Raw genomic sequence first — 24,566 nt, 5'->3', positions numbered from 1 at the left:
GCCTCTCACCTGAGGTCCCAAACCTGCCGTTTCTCTCTAAGTATCTTTCAAAGCCAGTTTTTCTCCATCTCCACCTCCCAACACTCATCTCAGGATAGCGTGTCCTGAAGTCTCCCCGTTTTCCAATCTGTTCTCCGCAACAGCCACTGTCATCTTTTTGAAATAAATCAGATCACATCACTCCCTTGTGTAGATCTTTAAGGAGCGTCCACTACCCTTTCCCACCGTCCATCCTACTCCTGCCCTAACAGCTTCTAGCTTCTGGAAAAGGCCCAGCCTTTTCTTTGATGCCCCAGGGTCTTACCCTTGTTTCCTTTACTGTTCCTCCCTCTTCTTCACTCGCCTCCTTCAGTGTCTATTCCAAGCCTTCAAATCTTACACCTCAGAGAGGTAGGAGCCCTTGTCACCGCCGTACACTGCTTTTTAGCATTTACCATAAATTGTAATTATGTTGCACTTTAAGTTCTGTAAGGGCAGGGGTGTGTTTGTTCTCAGTCAGCATCCAGCATGTGGCTGGTATTCAACAAATGTCTGTTGAATGAGCTCCCCAAGCCCATTTCTTCATCTGTAACAGGCCAGAAAGGACATCTGACTTTCAGGATGATGGAGAGTAACAGATGATCACCACAGTAATTATTGTGGTTTATAGGCAGTTGTCAGAGACTAGTCCCTATTGTGGGTATTACCCCTCCCCCCATTTTACCAATGAGAAAACTGATGTGCAGAGATTTTTAAGAATCTGCCCAACACATAATCAGAAAGAGGTAGAGTTGGACTTTCAGCCCAGATAGATTTCCGAGTCCTCATTCTGGACTCTAGAGAGTATGGAGCACCTGCACATGCTCATTTAAGGTCATCAAGAGCTTCAGTGTCACCAGGCACCCGGAGTGTGTTGAGAGCAGGAGGGAGAGCAGCTTGATTTTAGCTACAGGGCAGAGGAAACTGAGAACTGGGCGACCTGCTGAGTGCCTTCACGGAAGGCATTCCAGGTTCCTCCTGCATCCCAAAGCTGCCAGGTGGACTTGCCAGCTCTGTGAGAGGCGGGGCAGGCCGGGGATGGCCTCCCATCAGGCAAGAAGCAGAGCCTCCCAAGGGCCCAGAGTCATCCGGACTTAGTCTTAAAACACCAAATGAGTCACATCAAGTCTCTCAGAGCCGGTTTCTTCCGGTTCCTTCCCCTGGATGGGGCCGACCCTCCCCAGATGACACCTGTTTTGATAGTAATATACCAGCCTCAATTCACATTCACTTTCTTATTAAAGGTAAATACAAATAGCTCATTTTCACTGTGCATTTGTACATTTGAATATAAATTGCTCAAATTATTTGTCATTTTAGGGAATGACAGTAAATTTCAAGTTTAACATGTTAAACTGCGAAAAAACAAATCTTCCCTTCTGCTTACAGATGTAATGTTGTCAAATTACTTGAGACATAAAATTCTGTTGAGTTTAGGCAAGAAACATTATTAACGGTATCATAAATAAGTATTATAACTTTATTAAAATGAAAAGACAATATTCAAAATAATGCAACAAAAATGAATAAAATCCTTTGTCCAATACTGTACACATAATGCAGAAATCAGTGCATTTTTCTAAAGCACGTTTTTAACCTTCATTTAAGTTCATACTAAAATATAAGCTTTAAATAGCTCAAATAATATCATTCAGCAGTTTAAACTGTAAACAGTCTGTTGAACTGTTAAGAGAACATTGCAGTAATGTACCTGTTAGTGAGCACCTCCTCTTTTGTGCTTAACTATACACGATAAATACACCGAAGCTGTGGGAGTGGGAGCGCCAGCCGTGTATCTTGCTGCAGCCAAGGGGCGCGGCCAGCTGTGCCAGTTTTCAAAGGAAACGGTGCTGATGTGACCTCTGGTATTAAGACACACTGCGCTCTTGGTCAGAAGTGTTTTACTGAAAAAGCAGACAGTCCCCAGGAAATACTGAACAGGAACCAGCAACACAAGGCCAGCTTGTGTTGTGCTTGTTTATTAATACAGTCTAAAAAACAAAAACAAAAAAACCACAACACACATCCCCACACAGTAACTCTCAATCATAGTGACTCGCTTACGCCTGACGTTCTCAACACTGGCGAGCAGTTCGGGTGCCCCGTTTCTGTAAGGCGCATGTGACAGACAGTGGGCCGTTTCAGTGGGTGGAACAAAGCAGGAACTGTAAGGAAAATGGACTCATTCTCTGATCTTCTCAGTTTTCAAGATGTGAGACATGTACAGGTGAAAAATATGGTTGCCAAATAAACCGCTATCCCTCCCCTCAACCAAACAGGAAGCCTTTCGGTCTTGGGACAATTTTTAAACTAGGTAGGTAGGTAGAGAGCCACAGTGAGAATGTACACTCTGCCCTCCATGGAAAAGACAACTTGCAAAAATAAATGAAACAAAATATGACAGGCCAAAGAGCCAGAAATCTTCAAACTTACTAAGCAAAAATAATTTTTTTAATGATTTTGATCTAAACACTGCATTTTCCTCCGTTTGCTCAATTTTCAGTCTATCAGGAGCCATTCTCCAGCTTGAGTTTTTATCATTCTAAATATATATTACTCTAAGACAGTAACTAACTGGTTAACCTGCAACTACGGTCTCCGATTACACCCCGAGTTTATGCAGAAGGTACAGGACGTGCGCGACGGAAAGGCCTCCCTCTGCCCTCCCCGCCGGCCCAGCCCCAGACCAGGCCAGACTCTTCTCGGTGCTAACGCTAAGGAAAGCAGGAATCCTCAGCACAGCAGTACCTCACACCGGCTCTCGGCCTCGCTCTTTAACAGAGAGTTCAACTGTTTTGTTCTGTAACCTGAAACGTTTTCCCGTGCACGTCAGCCACACTGGAAAATCGCTGGAGAACCGTCCGCTCCCGCGGAACGTCTGCTGACCCACGAGCCAGAGTCTAGGGAGACACGACGTAGGACGAGTGTTTCCGCTTCACGTGCCCCCCCAGGTCCACTTTTGTTTTGGAGTCCAGCTTTTCTGTGGCTGAGACGACACTGCAGTCAGCAGGTAACGGCTGGATTTGGGCGCTTGTTTCTTCTGCTTCCCGAAAGAATTTTTCGTATTTGTCCAGGTACGGTGGCCTCTCAGGTAGTAGGTAATAATGTGTTGAACTGACCTTCTTCCCATTTTCAATGATGGGCAGGATGCAGGGAACCTTACTGGCAGAGCCTTCGCTGTTCTGTCTTTGTAGAGCTTTGCTGCTGACGTACTTGGGGTCGGGGGCAAAGCTCTGTGTGGGGGGCATGACCCCATTGAGGTAAGACGGCAGGCTTTTAGGACTCGGCGTGCGGGAGTTACTCCGGGACAGAGGTTCCCTCGGGGGCACTTTCGGAGGCCGGTCTTCGTCACTGTAGGTGCTGGACGTGACCTCGGCCGACCACCTCCTGTAATCTGGCTTCAGTGGCCTGGGAGGGATGGGCACCCGCGGGGGGACCTCAGGTTTGTCCTCGTCGGAGTTGGGAGAGGCCCTGTGCAGGTAGCCGGATATCCTAATGGCGGGCTTGTGAAAGGACCCAGCCGGGCCTGAGTGAGACCGCCGCAGCCTGCGGTGGCTCTGGGGCGGGGCGGGGTGAGCGCTGTGCGCCCCGGCGCCCGGCTCGGCGGCCGGGCTGAGCCCCGCTGCGGACGCCGCGGGGGCATCGAAATAGGCGTAGTTGATCTGGCCGCAGCCGCGGAAGCTCCGCCGGCCCGGGACGTCGTACTTGAGGTCGGACGGCGAGCAGGCTTCCAGGAGCAGGTCGGTGTCTGAGCTGGTGAAGAACTCGACCTCACAGTCCGTCTCGTCCAGGTAGAGGCCTTCGGGCACGGGTAGCGGCGGCAGGGGCCGGGACCCCCGCTCGCACAGGGCCGGGCAGGGGAACACGGAGGGGCCGGCTTTGATGGGAGTGAGCGGAGGGGGAGAAGCGCACACCCCATTGAGCGAGAGTTTCTTAAGACCACAGACAACTCGATCCTCTTCGTGTGGTCCCAAGTGCTCACCTGGGGGAATGAGGAGAGGGGGCAAGCTGGGCCTCTGAGCGGGGCCGTTCTGTGCGGAGCAGAGGCCGTTCATCGCAGCAGACGTGGAAGCGCGCCCTGGAACCAACGAGAGACGTCAGTAAGAGTCCCGCCGGCTCCCACCCGCGACCACAGCCCCGCTATGTGTGCTCCTACGGCTTCTGCCTAAATGAACAGAGCGCCGTGCCTGCGGGAACCGAGAACACCCGTGCCACAGCCACAGGCGTAATTAGAGGCTGGAGATTGTTAACAGCGATCTGGTTCAAAGAACAGATGATCTCGTCTCTCTCGGACATGTGCACGGCACACACCCACGCTCCGCGGGCAGGTTTTGTGACATGTGCAAAATTCGCAGAAGATGAACAGCATGTAATTTACATGAATGCCAGACTCGGCCAGCCTAGTCATTTACTGTGCGATCACACCAGGTGCCATCGGAATCCGGAATCCTGCGAGTGAGTGCACTGTTTGCCATGTGATAAGCAGCTCTTGATAAAAATCTAAGGCACATAATGTTCGCCATTAAAAGTACTATGTGGTGTATCATATACTTTTCTAAGTTTTTTAAATAAACGCTTACACTACTTCATCACTTCCGAACAGGCAATACTAGTAACAAAAGTGAGAGGTCTTGTCCAGTACCTGAAAGTTCAGTGTGTTTCATAGGTGGGGTTAGAACTGAATTCTGGATTTGAAAAGATCACACTTCCACACACATATCAGTGAGTGGAGACCTGGTACCCATGGTTTGAGAACAGGTTATCTCCAGGATCTGTTGCCACTAGGGGTCAGACTGTTGTTGGAAACAATTCAGATCCTTTCCTCATTTAAAAAGTCATGCTGGAGGACAAGCTAACAGCCCAGACCACGCCACCTTCTGCGCCCAGGGCCAACTTCCCGGATTTGCAGAACACATACCGAGAGATGTTAGGTGCGCCTGACCAGGAGCGTTCAGACTGTAGGCCATGGTTATTGGGTCAATATTGAAAAAGTTACTGAAAGGAAAGGAAAGACATCTTGGTCATAAACAAGTCGTGGTCCTATTCTCCATCTCATTTCAATATCCCAAGATTCCGGGGGCACGGGGTCCCGTACATACTTTTCAAACTCCCTGCGACTGGCCCAGTAGGACTTCATGTTCCCCATGGCCTGGCCATCATGTAGAAACCCAGTTTTCAACGGGACCCGAATCTCCTGAGCAGCCACTCCTGCAGAGGACATCGTGCCTTATTCTGGGATGACTCCACACTTGGGATCCTAGGGGTTTGTTGGTCGACTGGTAGCTTTCGTTCCCTAGAGGGATAAAGAAGAGATGAGAGCATGAAGGAAACAACTCAGAAATACCCACGAATAGCTAATATTGGAGATTTGGGGGGGATGTTGGAGAGAAAAATTTAGTTACAGACTTTCACTTAATTCTGACATTTTTACACTCATTCTTACTTCTCGTGAGGGTGTTTAAAGGTGGACGCTAAAAATACTGTTTTTCATAAATACTAATCCAAGATGTATAATGTGTTCAGCAAAGCGAGAAATAATCGACCGCCCACAAAAGAGGGCCTCCTGGTGCAGACTGACACTTGCACAGCAAACCCTGCTCGCCTGCCAAAGCACACAGACCTTTCTCCAGCCTCCCGACACCGACCTCCAGTGTGTGCTTGCACTGGGAAAGGAGTTCATCTTCCCCTGAACTAAAAGAGGAATTTCAGAAACCACTGGATCCCATACTGCAGAACTCCTACTATTCACTGCAACCTGATGACACTTAGATCATAGGAGACTCTCCAGCTGGCACCTGATTCCCCCACAGCCCAGCATTTATTTGGATTCTCTATTTCAGGGTTGGCCCTGGGAAGACAAATTCTCCAGTTATTACTTGTTCACAAGAATAAAAGAAATATATGAAGACACTAATTTCCATTATCTTGTAAAAATCAAGTTCTGCAAGATTACTGGCTTCGGTGGAGGCCTGGGACAGCTTCCTCCTCCCTTGTAGAGACAATCTTAAAGGTACATTCCTCACATTGTCATCTGAAGTACCTAGCTGCTGCGAGGCCTGGACGACAAAGGCTAAGGAAGTGCAAGTTTTCTTAATCTAGTAGTTCCTCCACTTTAGGGACCACCCCCTCCTCCAGTCAGATGTACCTGTCTGGGGTCCCCACAGCCTTTTAAATTCTCCTTTTATTACTCATTATAGCATCAATGCTAATGTTAATTAGCATCATCTTGGCTGTCTTCAGATAATTCAAGTTTGCTTAGAATACGGTTAGGACATCATGTGTCAGCTATCTGTGTAACACTGACCCCTTCTGAGATGTATGCACATAAACTTGGTAACACTTTCATTCTCACCAAACATTTATGCACAGGTTTTGTTTTGTTTTGTTTTGTGGACAAATCTGTCACCTGTTGCTAGACTGTGAGCTCAGACAAGAGGCTCCGTCCCAATCATTAATTATCCTGGGCACATTAGCAGGAGTTCAAGAAGGGAATGTTTGTTGAATGAATGTTTGTACAACACCACCTATTATTGATAGCAATTGTATGTATATAATGTGTAAGGCATGGGGTTTTTTTCTTTTAGCTAAAGATCTAAACAAATACTTTGCAAGTGTTTATTGTTTGTTTTTTCCACATAAGAAGGAATGGAGGGACAGTAATGTTTCAGTGACAAAGTAGGGATGGATTCCAATTACTGAGTCTCAGGTTTTTGCTCTCAAAGTCAGCTGTTTTGACACACTAGGCAGAGATAAATACGTTTAAAGTAATATTTCAGATAGTCACACATTATTTTTCTTTAATTGGTCTCTCAGATGTGATTAAACGGAGGGGAAAAACCCGTCATTTAAGAAATCTAAGTTATTGGGAGGTCTTTTATTTTTTTTAAAGGTCGCTTTTTAGATTATTGAAATGAAGCAAATGTATTTTTCCCTTCTTTACCTGACTCAAGTAAAGCTATACAAAAATTTAAAAACCAATTTTTAGGAAAAGATCGCTAGGCACTCCCTCTGTGTACTGAGTCCTATGTTTCCCCAGGTGGTGTTTCCCAAGCACCCCACAAGCACTGGAAGGCTGTAGGGAAAGGATCTGTGGAAATACAAAAATGAAAGGCCAGATAGGAAGGAGAATATGGTATTTAAGTAGTTGGAAAGCACACGTTTGAAGATGGTTCATCCAGATTACAGGAAAATGCTGCGGGGGATTCTGGAGGCCCAACCCCCACCTGTCTGCAGGCCAACAAGTACTACGAGCAATTACTGTGTGTCAGCCTCCTAATGCCATCTAACTCTTAGCTTTCAACAGAGCGATTGTGTAACTATCGCCTCTGCTGAAATTGCCTCAGAATTCTAAACTTACATTTCAATGGTCCCTTAAAATTATTTATATGGTCTAAAAAAAGTTATTTTTTATTCATTGTTTCCATCACCTACTTGTTAGCTTTCTTAAGAAAAAAATTGTTTTAGTATAAAAAGAATTGTGTTCACTAAGCCAGCTCACTTCTGACCACAATAGTGTCTTTGTGTATTCATAGAAGGTGACCTGCCTCTACCATTTCAATGGGGAATTGTGAATGGGCCATGTTATGAAACCGTCGGAACTTCCTACTTGCTTTCATGGGAGAAGACAGAAGGGCAATATAATTGCATGTTTTCTTCTTTTAGAAAATAACTTCAAACCGTACACTCAAAAAGGGTAACCTGCCATAGGTTTGGAAGCAAACTTTTAAAATGTATCCCTTACATTGTATATGGAGGGTATGGAATCACCTGAAATTCTTTTATACCTCTCTCAGATCTCTTAAGTATTCAATATATATGCTACTGGGGGGGGGGAATCAATCAATTTGGTCAACCTCAAGTTAAAAAGAAACACACTGCTTAAGTGACATTTAACTAACACTGCAGTGTCTCAAACTGTTTCCTCTTAACCGTAAACCTAGCTCTGCCTTATAGTTCATTAGGACGACAGCTGCAAAAATATACCGATGTGGGAAAATCAGCATCAGTACAGGATGGGATTCTGTTATGAAATGCAAACATGAGAGCTACTGCTGATCCAGGCAGCATGGGACAGACCAGGATCTAACTTACCTCGGGTATAACAACTTTCCTAAAATGCATAAACTAATCTTTCACCTTTAAGTGTGTCCGAAACAGTTAAATCCCAGATGCGAACGACTTTTTCCTGTTAAACATCACTTGATTTATTTATTTGATTCAAGAAAAAAAAAACCACCCTAAAACCATTTCTCTTGAGATGGTCCTTTTATTTTCTCTCTTTACCCCCATCACCTCCCTGGGTTCTGATCCACTTGTACAGCTTCAACTCTTCATCGACAGCCCTGACTCAAGCTTCCACTTAGCATTTCCTATTGTCTGGTGATCTTCTTTCCACTTGGACGGTCCTCTGGCATCCTCAACTCTACAAACCAAATGCCTTCTGTCACTTACTTCACATCCCTTCCCCCTTCCCAAACCAGTTCAGGGTCCAGGAGGACCACACTTCTCCTGGAGGCACCATTTTTAACCTGAGTTACAGCCAATACGCATTCAGTTCCTGAGTCCTGTGGCCCTACTGCTCCATGGTTTCTCAAATCTGTCTTCCTTCTGTGTTCACTGGACTGCTCTGCCCTGGGTCTGAAAGCAGCCAATCCATCCCACACACCAGTCCCAGATCAATACTCCTGAATTACAGTGGAAGAGCTAAGATCTTCCACTGCTTAATATCTAAATAAAAGGGCCTCAGTCTGGCAGTGAGGCCTCTACTATGAGGCCCCAATCTACCCTTGTCGAGCTCTTGCTTCTCTTTCCCCCAGAACTCCACTCCTCCTCTACGGCCATCTCTTAGACCACTTTCTCCACAAACCCGCCGAGCAAAGCCTGCTGTTCTTGGATTATTCTGCGCTGTGCCCCCCATTCCTTTCTCATCCTCCAAAACTCCTACGACAGGACCTGTTTGTCCCTGGAGATCCTGGCATCATTCATTTCTAACCAATATTTATTAAATAGATATTGAGAAAATATTCATCTCATTTTTAAAAAGTTACAATGAAAACTTCACATGTACTGTATGTAAATCAGTGAGGAACTAAGGGATAAAAACAAAGGATTGTAAGGGATAAACTTAATGTGTGCTGTAACAAGTTTAGGATATGTAGCAGGCAAGGAATTTTCATTAAATTCATTTCCAAAATCCAAAGTGGACAGTCTGCAGACTGGGTAAAAATTATAAGTTTAAATGGTTAACAATGTAACTTTCTAAACTGGTTTCTGTTACTGTATATTTACTTAAGGCAATCAGGGGAGTGCTTTCTGAAAACTACAAATTTCACCTTCCCTTACACACTACTCCTTCTGGATTATATAGTGCATCTACTATGTTTTTGGTGTTAAAAACAGAAAAGCACATTGCATATTCTCTTTTTTTTTTTAATGTTCAAAATGGATTTTTTTTTTTGCATTCCTTATTAAGGTGAAATCATATGCCTTTATCTTGAGGCCAGTCTCTTTGAAACTTTTTTTAACAAACCAGGCTACCTTAAGACAGTAACCTAGATCTGCTCACCTTGCCTCCAGATCTCATTAATAAATGTCAGAAGCAATCCCCAAGAGGAGGAGGGGCACATTTTTGTCACACAACTCATCCAGCTCTGCCCAGTGCTTCCTTATTTAAAAGTGTGATGTAATTTCCTTCTTTCAATCTGGTTTTAGAACCTGATTTCTGTTTATTCAGGGTGATAAATGGTCTTTTCAGCGGCATTTAACAATTACCTACCTACCTATTCCCATACCCAGGGAGATACAAGGTAACTATATTTAGAGCCAAACTTTGTAAAAAGAAACCGATTTAGGAACATGACAAATCCTGATTTTATTTTTTTATGTTCCTTAGTGGAGTTTTATTTTACTGACAAATCCCATGATTTTAGATCCTCCCCAAATAAACCAACACGTGCATGCTTGCTTACCTTCCTTTTGAAAATGGCTAAAATAATCACGTTTGGAAAAAAATAACACAAACAAACAAAACCTCGCCATTTTTATTGTGATTCATGTCTAAAGCACTAGTAGCCAAGCTGAATATTCAACTGAGCTGTTTCGTAGAATTTCATTTATTAATATAAGAAAACTTACTGATTCGATATTCACCTACATACTCAGTGTTTACGAGTTGTAGTGTTGTGTGACCTATTTCCTGAAAGCAAAAGACTTCAAAATCAAAGGCCCCCATTTGATTTTTTCCCCAGGGTTTTTAATAGGCTATGGCTTGGGGAAAACTTTCCTTCACTGTACCTTGCCACTGTGAAAAGCATAAACAGCCTTCACATTAAAAGTATAGGTGACTTAATATAATCCATCAAAAAAAAGCATAGGTGACTTAAAACATGTTTTATATTATGTTAATAAATTGTAATTAAAATCCTCCGGCATGAATTCAAGCTAAACGTGCTGGTTTTACTAAAGATGGAAGAGTCCAGCAGGTCTGGATGGGCATTTTTGTCCTCCGTGGCTCCACCCCTCATTCCTCTTCAACAGGCCTAGTACACAACAGCCCATTTGTACGTGGTGAAAACTGAGGCAACAAGGAAAATAATTTATCTTCCGATTGTCAAAATCAAAGCTAAGTGACATAATTTCTTGAATAATTTGGACTATTTTCTTGCTAAGTATTTTAAGAAATGGCAAGCTAACAAAAAACCTATTTGTTGAATTTCCATAGTTATCAATAGCCTTTTGATTCACTTAGTCTCCTACACAATTTTAATGTGACAGCAGATACATTCTTTTGTCCTTTGTAGTTTTCCTACAGAGTACTACAACCAGTAGCAACACACACACGCGCGCGCACATGATGGAGAAATATTATTCCTTTTAGACACACATAATAGATTTCTCATTATAAAAGACAGGTGAATTCTGTTCCAATTTTAACAACAAGTGCAATGGCCTAATGATGGATGGAAATCGGGTCTTTAAAATCTCAAGTTTACTTAAGGAACATTTAAGTCACCCAATGGGTAACTTTAGATTGTTATAATGAACATAACCAGTAAGAATAATAGCAAATTCACTGGACACTTATCTGACAGGCATTGTTCTAAGTGCTTTATGTATATTAACTTATTGAATCCTCTCAACAACCCTATGAGATGGGTTACTATTGCTACCCTCATTAACAGAAGAGGAACTGGAGGCAGTTGAGTAACTTGACTTGGTCAAGGTTGAGTGGTGGGGCTACTTAAACCAGGGAAGGCCTCTCACCACCACACCAGCTCTGCAAGCCCCCACACACTTACACCAGGGGAAGAGCTGACCCACTACAAAGCTCCAGTTCTGAGGGGAGCTCAGACAGACTTCTCTGGCGATTTGCAGCTTGGTAATAGTTTTTCTTGGGTAATCCTTAGACTATGAAAATTCCTGTTTTACTTCAACTCCCTCAAATTCTCCTGTAAAAGTTATTAGTTGCAGATTTGGCCTATGTATCCTTTAAAAAGGGTGGGTTCAAGTATTACTTTTACATTCCATGCCTACTTCAAACAATTCTTCGGAAGCCCTCAATCTTGAATGCCCCGACGCCCCACCATCATGTATCCATTACCCTGGCGTATTTGACATAACATAAGCCTGTCTTGACCAGAAAAAGGGGCTACTGCATCTCCCCACAGGCCTCCTGTAACACTCTCCCAGCATGCATCCCAATGATGCCATTACAAATATTCTGTGTTTGTCAAGCACTCGACAAATTACAAAGCACTTTCTAATCATTATCTCACTTGATCCCCACAACATCCCTGTAAGAGGCAGGGATTATAATCTCCATTTTGCAGATGAGGAAATGAAGTGAGGTTAAACATCTTCCTGTTACTAGCAAAAAGGCCATCCCAGCTCTTCTGCCCTAGAACCCAGCATTTTCCCCACTAAACTTCCACTGCCTCACCTTTCCAGTGTCTTCATTTCAGGCAACCACCTCACTTCTCCTAATAGTTTATAAATGGGGAAACTGAAGCAAAGGATGGCTAACTGAATGCTCAGGACGTAAGCGTTAGTCAATTTCAGAGAGAAAAACAGGAACTCAACTCATAGTAGTTAACTGACAAATTCTTAGTGGGCAAAGATTAATTATTTTCACAAATGCTTATTCTGGACTAGATATTATGCTTGGTGACAGTGACATGGCTGCGGCCGGATGAAGCTTAGTCCAGTGAGGAGAGCAACAACAGTAAGAAGCAAACAACAATTTCAGATGGTGGTAATTTCAGATTCAGTAGGAGGGTAAAGAGGCAGGAGAACATACTTACCCCGGTGGTTAGGGAAGGCCTCTCCAAGGCGACTTTTTATATTGAAATCCAAAGCATGGAAAAGAGGCAGCCATGGGAAGTCAGGAGAGCTCTCCATGCACAGAGAGTAGTATTTTTTAAAGACAACCTGTAACTCGTGGATTTTCCCATTCCGTGGGCTTTTAATAAGAGCTATTGGAGCCTTCTAATCCTCACCGTCCTGTTTCCTCTGTTAAACTATAATGTTTTGTTGGCACTTTGGAGTTGAAAAGGCTTTTTCAGATAGCCAGAGCCCCATTATTTTAAAAATATTGAGGCTTGGAAGATTGGCCTTTTAGTAATACTGCCCAATTTTATGGTATAAGGAACTGGATTAAAGTATCAACAATGACTCTGAATTGCAGAATCTTTTGTTTCCCTTCTGAAGTCTGAACCCCACACTAACTTTTCCCTACCTTAAAACTACTCTTTTAGACTTACATTCAGAACCCTGAAACTCCCCGGTTTTATCTCCCTTCACAACACATGTGTTTATACTGTGCAAACAATGCTAGAATGCCACAACTGGATTTTATCTAGGGAGTTATTCATTAGCTTTTATCAAGTATGGCCAAACACCAGCACCAAAAGATGCCACAGGAATCCTGATGATGAAGTAGCCACTCACATCTATTCAGATTGAGAGCAGAGCTGTTTCTCTGGTAGAGGGAGCCTCTGACATTCAGATTCCTGGAATTACCCTCGGCACCACCTCCTCCCTCCTCTGCTCACCTTTCTAAAGCAACCGATGGTATGTGGACATTCAGGTCAGTTTCAAGCATGTTAGAGTGTACCTGTAATTTAGCAACTTGCTTTTAAAAGCTACCATCAGTATTAGCAGAAAGGAACTACTATCTGGTTCAACTTCTGAGAAGCAGCAGTTAAGAGTATTTTCACACAAAAACTCAAGTCTACAGTATAATTTTTAAATCTCATAGAAAGATGTTTCTGCCAGTATCTTCTGCCAACTGGAAGTAGGAAAAACAATTCATTGAAACAGTAATTTTATCTATCTGTCAAAATATGAATAATTCAGACATTTCCTAACAGTCATAAAAAAACAGATTTGCTTTGCAACCCTTATCAGTGATGGATCCAATCCTGCTGAGCTTTAAAGTATAAAATATGCTTTCGTGCAATTATTTATCAACCATCAACTATGTGCAAGGGTGCATAAGATAGAAGCTGGACAAGGCAGAGTTCCTGCCCTTAAGAAGTTTGCAATCTACTACATGTTAGGTTATGTAAATCATTAGTCCAGCATCTCTATCACCTAGTAGCCAGTAGCCACTGGAACACAGATGAAAATAAAGTCGAGTGAAGGGAGGGGGATGGCAAATAGTGTCTGAAGTCCGTGCTAAAACCTGTATGGATTTCTCTGTACCTATTTCCTAATACCTGGACGAGAGCTTGGTTACTAACATACTGGTAACAGTCAGTCAGCATGTTAACAAGAAACCAACTTTTATTTTGGTCTTAGCAAAATCTGGTCATTTCCTGAAATGGGTACCTTGCCGGTCTTTGGTCTGTTTAAATAAAACTTCACTTAAAACTATCATTACAGACATGCAAAAAAAAGAAAGAAAAGAAGAAAAGAAAAGCAGTTAAAAAAACAAACAGCAAGACTAGGTATGGTGAACTTAAGATGTTTCCGTCTCCACAAACGTACACCACTGCATTCTTACAGATCGGTAAAAGCTTAAAACTTTGCAGAACACTTGCTCTCCAGAAAAAAAAAAAAAAAAAGAAAAAAAAAAAGCGTTTCAACCTCACCTTTCTTCACCCCTGACAGTTGCCTAGAAACCAGTCCTGCCCTACCTGTGTTGCAGGTGTCCCTCAAGTCACCAACACATCTCTTTTAAAGCTACAAGTCTCTATTCTGACTGCACTTAAGTTTATGACTAACAATCTATTCATATTTTTTATCAGGTAGGAGACTGGTTTCTTTGAAGCAATGACGAAACCCTAATAAAGACTTAGCGAGGACCAATAGGACACCAAGCGCGGCTAAGGAGTCATCTCATCTGTAATGAGACTGCGATACACGGATAAATGCACACGTACACACGAGAAACACCCGTGGAGCGCTCACGTTTGGAACGGAATTCGGCGGTTCCTTTCCTTCGGAAGCGGTATTTAGGCAGCTCCCCGCAGTCACACTGCTGCGAGGGGAGGGGGCCCGGCCGTGCCGGGGGGGCTAGAGAGGACCGGCCGCGGGCCACTGTCGTCGCGGCGACGACGCGGTGGGGCCAGAAGTGGGGCCGGTCTCCGGCCGGCGACCAGCCCCCGCAGCCTCTGGGATGGGGCGCCGCGCACCCGGTGCGCACCCGCGCGGGGAGGACGGAGGACGCCCGAGGCCGCCGCCAGCCCGCGGGCGCAGGACCCCGGATCGCCGCCCCGTCCCCTCCGCAGCGGCCCATCCGCGCGCCCGGGCCGGGCCCCCCCTCCGCGTCCCCGTCCGTCCCCGGAGGCTCCGCGCCGCAGAGCCCGCCTCGCGCCGGGCGCCGCCCTCCCCGGCCTCAGCCCGCAGGCCGCTTACCCCCGCGGAGCCGCGGCTGCCCCACGGCGCGGCCCCGCGCATGTCCGTCCCGGCCGGCCCCGCGCCCGGGCTCAGGGGCGCCGACACCGCGCAGGCGCCTCGCCGCTCGCAGCCGCCGCTCCCGCTCCCGCTCGCGCTCCTCGCTCGCACTCGGCCGCCGTCGCCGGCCGGGCCGCCAGCCTTTAAGGCAGGAGTGACGTCGTCGCCCCGCCCCACCTCCCCCGCGCGGCCAATCCGGGCCGCGAGCTGCTTAAAGCGGCGACGCCGCGGCTGGGCTCGAGCGTGGGGTCCACCCGCGTCGCGCGGCCCCGCGGGGCCGCCTTTGTCTCCCAGACGTGTCTGCGGGGCGCCGCGGCCGCTGCCGAGCCCGGGGACGCCGTACACGGACTTGTCCCCCGACGTGTGCGGGCAGCCCGGCCTCGGCCGTGGCTCCTGCCTCACCCCAAGGCGGCGCCGTGCCTCGCGCGGAGTTTCCCGTCTTTTCCAGCCGCGGGGACGGTTTTTGCGTGTTTCCTTCTGTCGGCGGGCCGCCGCAGCGTGGGGGGGCGGAGGAACCGGGAGAAGGAGCGAGGAGGCTTCTCGGACGGGTCTTAGTGGGGCCGCGTCTGCCCCTCTGCAGGCCCCACGGCCACCACGAGGCCCGCGGGCCGCAGAGTGGGAGGGACAGCGAGGGGGCAGCGTGGGACAGTATGCGGTCGCAGGGGACAATTAGTGTGACAGTGTGGTGCGGCAGCCTGGGGCATCGGGACAGGGTGGGACAGCACGGGGCAGCGCAGGACAGTACGGGCCGAGTGGGACGGCTGGAGACTGCAGGGCAGCGAGGCCACCTGGGTGAGGCCCTTTGATCGAGAGTGGGGAGGGTCTACCCAGCCACCTCCCCTCTGACCACATGTCTGAAAATCCAAGCCAGACCCTCGTGGCAGTTGCTCTGGCCCGGGCCGCCCACGGGCTTCCAGAAGGAGCACCTTCACTCCCAACCTGGCGTTCCCTGGAGTTCCCAAAGTTGAGTGACCCATGCCGACCTCCACATCTCCTGGCATAGGGGCAGCCATTGATGCCTCAGGACAAAACGCCAGCGAGCCCGTGGGAGGAGGTTTCTTGGCGCGCCAGTGATGCAACTTAGGCTTATAGTTTAACCGTAAAATAAATAATAGAAATGATAACAAACCAAGAGCAACTAAAGTAAGAAAAAAAGCAAACAGACAGAAACCCTCCAGTTTTAACTAGAACAAATGCCCTGAATTGTCCTCTATTGAGTGGAGGCCAGAGACCTCTCGCTGACCTCTTTAGTCTCCGAGGAGCCCCTTGTTGCATTTCAGCAATAACGCCTGATAGCTGTACATTTCGCACTGCCTAATGGGGCTAGTTTAACATATTGAATGGGAGATTCCAACCTCATTATCAGGTTAACTATTAACTTCGCACTCCATGAAACCATTTGCCTTTTCTACCCTATTATTTACTTACATTCTCCTGAATTTAATTCAAAGGCCTAATTTTGAATCCAAGTCCTTAACACACACACACACACACACACACACACACACACACACACACACACACACACTCCTCTGAAGTATCCCTTTGCCCTCTTTCAGTTGCAAGATAAATGAATGTTTAGCAGAGATAACGCTATCCTTTCTGACCGGAGGGTGTGGGGGGGGGGGCCTCCTTCTGGACTGCAGAGAGGCTTTGGGCCATTTTCATGCCTAGTCTACTTATCAACAACGGTAATTTCATCTTTTTGTTAACTTATCTTCTTACTTCCATTCATTTAGTATTATTTTAGGATGATGGAAATTAGTCACAACTAATTGTGGGTTTTCTTTCCCATTTAACTAGGTTTTTTGATTCACAGAAAATCCTGCCCACCCCCTTTTGGTGTCATTTATGTTGATGGCTTACCCATATGCTGTTATCAGTGTAAAAAAAGGATCAGCGGGAAAAGTTGCCAGAGAACATCTTTTCAGACTTCACAGTGCAGCATTTACTGAATGGGGGCCTAGATGAGCTCAAGTTTCTTCCGAAAGGAACCCTAGTTACGCTACTTCAAGTTGCTACAATACAGGGGTAATTTGTGCTGGCCTTATTGGCATGCTTTTACATCTCCCTATTCATAAAACAGTGATAATCACCAGGGCAACCATCAAACACACCCCTTCTTTAGAGAAAGAAGATCAACAGGATACTTACTATATGGTTGTGAGCTGTATGATGTGCTAATGTTTGGGTAAATTGTCAAAAAACATGAAATCACATGAGTAATATGTGATTAATCTGATTTTTTTCTTCTGCTCTATTTTAATCTTGCAAAATAAACATCATGATTTATTCATTTGGGGGGAAAATCCAGTTGTAGCTGATAGCCTACTGAATTTTGCCTACAATTATAGTCATATAATGTGGCTCTCTCAGCTGTGAATGAATTACATGAGGAAACTTATACCCCACAAGTCTTTTATCTAATAGTCTACTAAGGATATTTTGTAATACTATACATATGTCAATAATAGAGTATCTGGAGGGAATTGAAAGGAAAATGCTAAGCAACTTGAAATATTAACAAATTGCATTTATCAAGTGATCATTCATTGACTTCTAACGGATTAGAATACTAGTTTGGAGGTTTAGGGGAAAAATATTCTCTTTGTACTGAACCTAACTTTTAAAAAATTATCTCCAGTAAGAAAGAAATTTAAAGTCGGACAATGTTTATGTTTTTTTAATATCTCTCGTAGTCCATTTAATTTTGAAACCACTTTACAAGGAATTTATATTAGCTGATTGTTTTTCACATTGAACCCCCTCAAACATCTAAAACGTTAGACTTACATCACATTGACCCAGATTGTCACTGCACTTGCCCTTCTTTCAGTGTAAGAAGAAGCTGTCCTTGGAGTGAGAACAAGGGGAGGTTCTGGCTCAGAAACCCTAGACTCTGCTTTCCTAAGGACATTGCTCTTTTCTCTCTTCTCCCAGTCATCCCACAAGTCATGCGTAGCTGTAAACATGCTGGACAGGGAACTTTCAACGCTTCCAAATTTACATTTTGATACTATTTGAATCCCACAGGCGTGTACACATTTTGGTATTCATTCTTTTTGATTATAAATGATGTTGTGTTCCTCCTTTTGAGCAAAGAAATATTTTAAAATGAGACACTTTCTGCATTACCCTTAGTCCTAGAGCCTTTACTTTTGTTCATTCACAATATAAATGTAACTATGCACTTTTTTTTTTTTTTTACTAATTTATAAATAAGTGTGCAGTAAAGAAATACATGACAAGGGAAGAATTGCATTTCTTAGAGGTCAGTTTGTTAGTATGCCACTTTCTGTTTTGGAAACATCTGGGCACAGATACATATATTTATATATCCAATAAACTTTGTGGATTACTTTAAGACACACATGCTGATAAGAGCCAAGATTCATTCATGAGGAATGCCTCATCACAATCGAAGTCTCCACTGAGCTTTCAACTTTAGCAGCCATTTGAAAAGTGGCACAGAAAAAGATTTCTTTAAAATTTCAATTTTCCTTTATGTAATTAGGGATACTACACCCCTTTCCTCGCTTTTCCTCAAAGAAAGAGAGAGAGAGAAAGAGAGAGAGAGAGAGAGAGAGAGAGAGAGAGAGAGAGCAGGCTGGTTTTAATTTATCTATTGTTTTATTCTCTATTGTTTTAAGTGTTAGCTTAACTACTTTTTCTTAGTATGTGTTTTACAGAGGCTTTTTGTATAGTTGCTTATTTTTAATTAAGCCACTTTTCACTTAATATTCCCTCAATACACATTTGATACTGTTGGTGATTATTGTGTTTCTGGTTCTATTCCGTTTCTAGAACTTATAACCATCAGAATTTTTTAGGGCCCTATAGATACATTAATTTAATATGTACACGTTTACAAGACATTTTTTTCAAATTTCTTTTAAATCCTAACCTGAGTTTATTCTTCAAATGTTAACATTACATTTTCTCCCAAGTAAGTGCTGTAGTTCCTATTAGCTGGCCAGTAGGGGGTGCTCTAGTCCCTTGCAAAATAAATAAATAAATAAAACATTAATGTAAACTCTTCATAAGAGATTTCAGAAATGTATTTCACTCCTTCATTGCCACCAACACAGATGAAATAGGTTTATATAGATGCAAGCAAATAGTTCGGCATATGTATGGAAAGTAAAATTGTCATATTAAGAAAGGAAACTTTGAGATGTTCATTTCTTTAAATTTAGTTCTAAAATAATTTGGTATTATTTTACCAAATGGATCCCTTGGTAACAGATACTTTCCTTCATTCTGGATAAAAGAAGAATAAGAAAAATGGTGCAGTGATGGAGAGCCCAGGCTCTGGAATCAGAGAGTTTGGGTGTGAATCCCAACTCACTGGCTGTATGACTCAGGCAAGCGACTTAACCTCTTGTAAGCTGGAGATAACTGGTTTTTACTCCACAGGGCTACTGGACAGATAAATGAGATTATACATGTAAGAGTGTTTGGAACATGGCCTGGCCCCCATCAGGGTTCGATAACTGTTAGTTGTTTTTATCAACATGGTTATTCTCATTGTTATTGTTCTGTATTCTTTGAGAGATTTTTGAACACCTTTCATTGCAAGATTCCAAAATTCTCTATTGCTTATTAGTATGCATGATTTGTCAAGGAGATTGTTTCATTAAATTCCAGGAGCATAAATGATTTAAAAGATAAAATGTCTTACTTTATCTGCAGTATTTCCACATAAGAGGCTATAAAATCTTAAGCCAAAGAGAGGCATCAGTCATAGTGAAATTTCAGGCACCAGCAGTTCTTGGGGAGATATGCTATGAACAGGGAGAATCTTCTAGCATCTCTCAAGGGAAAGTAACAAGTAGCCTTATGTCTAAGAGCATTTACTTATAAGCCCATACTCATAAATATCCACAGACATGTTTCCTTTAAAAAAACAGATTTAATTTGTGCATAAACTTAAAGTGTCTGAAGAACTTTTCAATTTGAACAGCTTTCCCACATTCTCTGGAATGCCAAGACAAAGGGACCTACCCAGCGACTAGGTACAGTAGTATTGAACAGAACTGAACAAGTGCCAACACTTCTTGGTATTTCTAACTTTATTCATTCATACATTTATTCATTCATCCATCAGTAAATATTTATTGAACTCCTACTACATGCCAGTCCACGTTAGGTACCCAGCAGTGAGCGAGAGAGACACAATTACTGTCCTCAGAGAACTTTCAGTTGTGGGGGTTATGGATAAGCACAGGAGAAGTGGGGTGTTATGGTGGGATAGGGGGCTGGTGATATGCTATGGGTCTGCTATTAGGACAGGCATCAACCCAGACCTGGGGGAGTCGGGAGAACCTTCCAGACCAAGTGATGTCTTCAGCAGTGGGAAGATGAAGGGGGATGAGGAGGAGGTTGACAGGAAGGTAAGAGAGGAGGCTGGACAGGTTAAACAGAGGCCCGATTTTACTTGACTGTATAAGCCATGCTAAGAAGTTCAGACTCTGTGCTACAAGTAGGGGAGCCATTGGAAAAGTCTGAAGTGGACAGTGACATGTTTAAGTTTCTGAGTTAGAGAGGTCACTCTTGTGGCCATAGGTATTATGTGACCAAAAGAGTTGTAATTTTGGGTTGGGGTGCTACGTTGCCTTCTCAGTTCTGACTTATCATTTCTGGCTAGGGCACTGGTTCTCCTAACTCTGTGACATGGAGGCTTGAAGTAATTCTGAAGCAGTTGAACAACAAGAAGGGGGATAGAGAGAAAGAGAAACAAATGCAGGGTTTAGTCAGTTCCTTGGTCTTTACCCACTTAGGGTAGCAGGAGTGGTGTCTGTGGCTTGTTTGGGGAAATACAGGTTGATGTGCATGGTCTACAATTAGTCCTTCGGTATCTACAACACTGGCCAAGTTACAAATACCCAGTGGAGACACCACGAGAACTCAGGGCTTTAGGTTTAATATTCCTTTTATCAGGGAGGATATGAAGTTAAATCTGTTACAAAGGTTAGATAAATGTTGGTTGATACTTTAGTTAAATTTTGCCAGTACATTTGTCACCAGAATTTCTTTTGAGTTGTGTCTGACCTCTTCCTTAGTCAATCAAAGACTATGGAATTTAATTTCCAGGTTATACTTTTCTTAAAATAATGATTGTGAATGACCCGTACTTTAAAGGTAGATTTTTTTTCTCTATAAAAAAGCATATTTGATTTTGTAATTAAGACAGTTGCTATCCTTCTGTTGTAAAGCATGTGATTGTATCATTAACCTGAGGATGCTGTGATTAATGAAAGCTGTTTAAGAAAAAATGTGATTAAGAAATTTAATAAAATCTACCCCTATTAATGCATATTGGCATGTCCATTAGAGGGCACCTCAAGATATCCAGGGTAAGCATTATAATCATTCAACACATTCTTGCTGAGAGTCTACCATACTTCTGAGGGTTTCTACTTTTTCAAAGTAAAATTCAGAAAAATGTCCACTCATTTGAGCTTTCTGGTTGCTTGTATTTTAAGTCTTCTTTAACACTTTATAAGCATTTGCTTCATCTCATTAGAGTATCTGATCCTTTACTTACTATTGTTTATTTTCTGTCTCCTATTGTTGACTCTGTTGGTCATAGGTACAAGCTTAAGTTGTAGGAGGGAAGGCTTGGTGAGTGCAAACAGCCTAACTGACACAGAAATGCAAAAGAGTCTTCAGAGCAAGGCTGTAGATTCTACCTCCTTAGAAACCTTTAAGAATCAAACAAATTCCCTAACCAATATTTTCACTAGTACTCTAAACTAAGGAAATAAACATAAATAGAGAAAGCTATTTTCCCAAAGATGTTCAATGCAGTTATTCACAATAGTGAAAAACTGGCCTGTTAGTAGGACAACTGGTCAAGTAAAATACAGATTATCTATTCAGCTATTAAAATGATGCTTATCATGATTTTGTACTTAGAATAGTCACTAATAATAGCTAACACTTTTATAGCATTTACTAAGAACCAGGCACTGTTCTAAGGCTTTATGTATATGAATTAATTTAACTTTCACAACAACCCTATGAGGTACATGCTTTTCCTATGCCCAATTTATGACAGAGGTTAAGTAACATGCCCAAAGTTACAAAGCTAGTAACTGTGGATTCAAACCAAGGCCATTAGTTTACTTTTCACAACTATAAATTCTCCCAGTATCATGTTTACTGAAAAAAGTAGAATACAAAATTGAATATAGAATATCCTCATGTGATCAATTAGGATTTTTAAATTTGCTAATGACAGAAAACCCAACTCAAATTTGTTTAAGAAAAAAAAAAGGAATTCAGTGGTGGTTCAGTAACGCGAAAGCCTAAGGGTGTGTAGCTGTATGTACTGCTTTATTCAGGTGTTCAATGTCCCCAGATCAGGACTTTCTTTAACTTGTGGCTTTGTCCTCTTTTGTATTGATTGTGTCTTGTGATTCCTCAGTGGCATGTTGGCTGCCAGCAGCAACAAGAGGTTAGATGGCTGTAGGGAAACCCCAGGGTCATTCAATTAAAACAACAACAAAAACAAAGATCTCCTTTAGTGGTTTGAACAAAAACCTGGGCCGGATTCTCACTAGTACAAACTGAAGGCCAGAGAATGCAGGGCTCTGATTGGCCCAGCCTGAGCATAAGCCCACCCCTTGGAACCAACGATAGAATCAGCTCCATCTGAAGCACTTTGAGAGTGAGGAAGTGTTAGTTTCCTACCGTGAAACTGGAGAATGGACTTGGGGAAAAGAGAGACAGATGTTTCTAGTATACATCAAGTGTCCACAACAACCATTTTTTAAAAAAATAACTATAAGATAAGCATTTAAAACTGTGAACTTACAAATTTCTTGAAGTTTTTCTGTTCTTTGACCCCAATGACACTGCCCTGTCACACCTTTTTGATGCCTCCTCTGTCCTTTTCAGTTGTCTGTTCTTCTCTTTCTTGGGTGCTTAGCTGTAGGGAATTCTCTGAAGCTATCATATGTGTTTCTAACTTAGCCATCTCATTCAATTCCTGACTTTCATTATGTGGGGACAGAGCCCCAGAAAGCAGTTTCCAGGCTCTCGACCTCATGTAGAGAGGTGCTGGCTCGGATAGTAGATGGCCGTCAGCTGTGGCTGGTTGGCCATCAGGTGTAGCCATTAAGCCATTGGTCACTGATATAACTGCCGCGGCTACGGAGGGGAGCCGAGGAGAGTGAAGGAGGAGACTGAAGGAGAGTAAGGAGAGTCGAGGAGAGTTGGTCGGTTGGCAGCAAAGCGGACAGCAGGCCGCAAGTCGTGTAAACCCAGCCTCAAGTGAGACCATAGTGGTATGACTCCCCTACCTATGGATCCGTGGGTGTTCCCTTTTGGCCTCACCATGTCCTGCATTCTTATGTGGGGAGCGGGAGCAGAGACCCCTCAGGCCGCCCCGCCAGACACCCCGCACGACACATTATTACCTCTATATGAATTGCACCCAAATCTAATTGTAGCCCTGTCTTCTTTCTCGACTTTTAATAACAAATTTTCCGTTTTTTACCAGTGCTTCTCCTTTGGATATTTGTAGCAGATTGGCTTGCTTGGGAAGCAGGCTTTGAGATGGAGTATGTTATTAGAGTGTGCTCTTAGGCTCTGTTGAAGGGAAGTGGAGAAAGCAGATTTGGGCAGAAGTTGAGCTGTGATGCAGGCCCAATATAAATACATATATATATATATATATATATATATATATATATATATATTTTGTAGTGGTTATCTAAAAATTGTGAAGTCCATATTTAACATAGCAAAGTATAAAACTAATATCTCTACCCTCCTGAAAAAATATAAGAAACACTATAAGAACATGTTAACTCACATCACTGCATCCCAATTTTCATGTTCTTGTTTAGAATTTTAATCTCTTTAGCACCACTAATTGGACATTATCATTATTGTTTATATAGACAGCCAGTACTCATTTAGATTTAACCGTAGATCATTTTTGTTCATCATTCTTTCTTATCTCTCAGATATCATTTTAGGGTTAGTTTTCTTTCTACAATAAATTTCTTTTGGAAGTTCCTTTGGGAATAATTGGTTGGTTGAAAACTCTAAAAGTAGCAGGTCTTGCTTGCTTGAAAGTGTCTTTTTTTTACCCTCCTTCTTGCAAGGTAACTTCATGTATATACAACTCTACACTGACAAGTTTTTCCTCAGAAATTTGAAAGAATTATTTCACTGTCTTCTAATATCACTACTGATGAAAAATTTGTTTTTGGTCTAATTGTCCTTTTTTTTAAAAATTGTCCTTTTATGTAGGTATTACCTTTTCTCTCTGTCTTTAAAGTCTTTGTCTTTATTGGTGAATTGCAATTTGTTTACAGTTGGTCTATGGAAGTTCTTTCATTTGTATCTGAGGATTATATTTGATCAGTTCTAGAAAATTGTGAGATATTATTTCTATTGCCTCCTCCCCATTTTTTTTTCTCCTTCTATAACTTTGATTAGATGAGTAATAGACCTTCTTACTTTGTCCTTTGTGCGTCTTAACTCTTTTGTATTTTCTATTCCTGCCTCTCTCTGGGGATTTTGTGTAATTTCTTCAAATTTATCTTCCAATTTGTTATTACTCTCTTTAACTATATCTGTTACTTAACATTAATTGACTTTATAACATCAATTATTATATTTGTCATGTTTAGATACTG

At 43.2% G+C, this 24,566-nt stretch overlaps 1 protein-coding gene across 2 annotated transcripts; it reads right to left on the bottom strand.

Moving 5' to 3' along the window:
* Nucleotides 1–1,477: 1,477 nt before the first annotated feature.
* On the bottom strand, nucleotides 1,478–15,030 carry ERRFI1 (ERBB receptor feedback inhibitor 1). Of its 2 annotated transcripts, none has more exons than XM_081057121.1 (4): nucleotides 14,875–15,030; nucleotides 5,118–5,311; nucleotides 4,937–5,013; nucleotides 1,478–4,096 (listed from the first exon to the last, which is right to left on the bottom strand). In XM_081057121.1, the coding sequence occupies exons 2-4, from the start codon at nucleotides 5,237–5,239 to the stop codon at nucleotides 2,919–2,921; spliced, it is 1,377 nt and encodes a 458-aa protein (XP_080913247.1). In that variant the 5' UTR covers nucleotides 5,240–5,311; nucleotides 14,875–15,030; the 3' UTR covers nucleotides 1,478–2,918. The 2 variants fall into 2 exon arrangements, with proteins under 2 accessions (XP_080913247.1, XP_080913248.1); XM_081057122.1 differs by lacking the exon at nucleotides 14,875–15,030 and adding an exon at nucleotides 14,428–14,775.
* Between the last annotated feature and the right edge of the window lie 9,536 nt (nucleotides 15,031–24,566).

Source organism: Rhinolophus hipposideros (assembly GCF_964194185.1).
Source record: "Rhinolophus hipposideros genome assembly, chromosome: 8".
Lineage (NCBI taxonomy): Eukaryota > Metazoa > Chordata > Mammalia > Chiroptera > Rhinolophidae > Rhinolophus > Rhinolophus hipposideros.
This window is presented reverse-complemented; position numbering and strand designations above follow the sequence as displayed.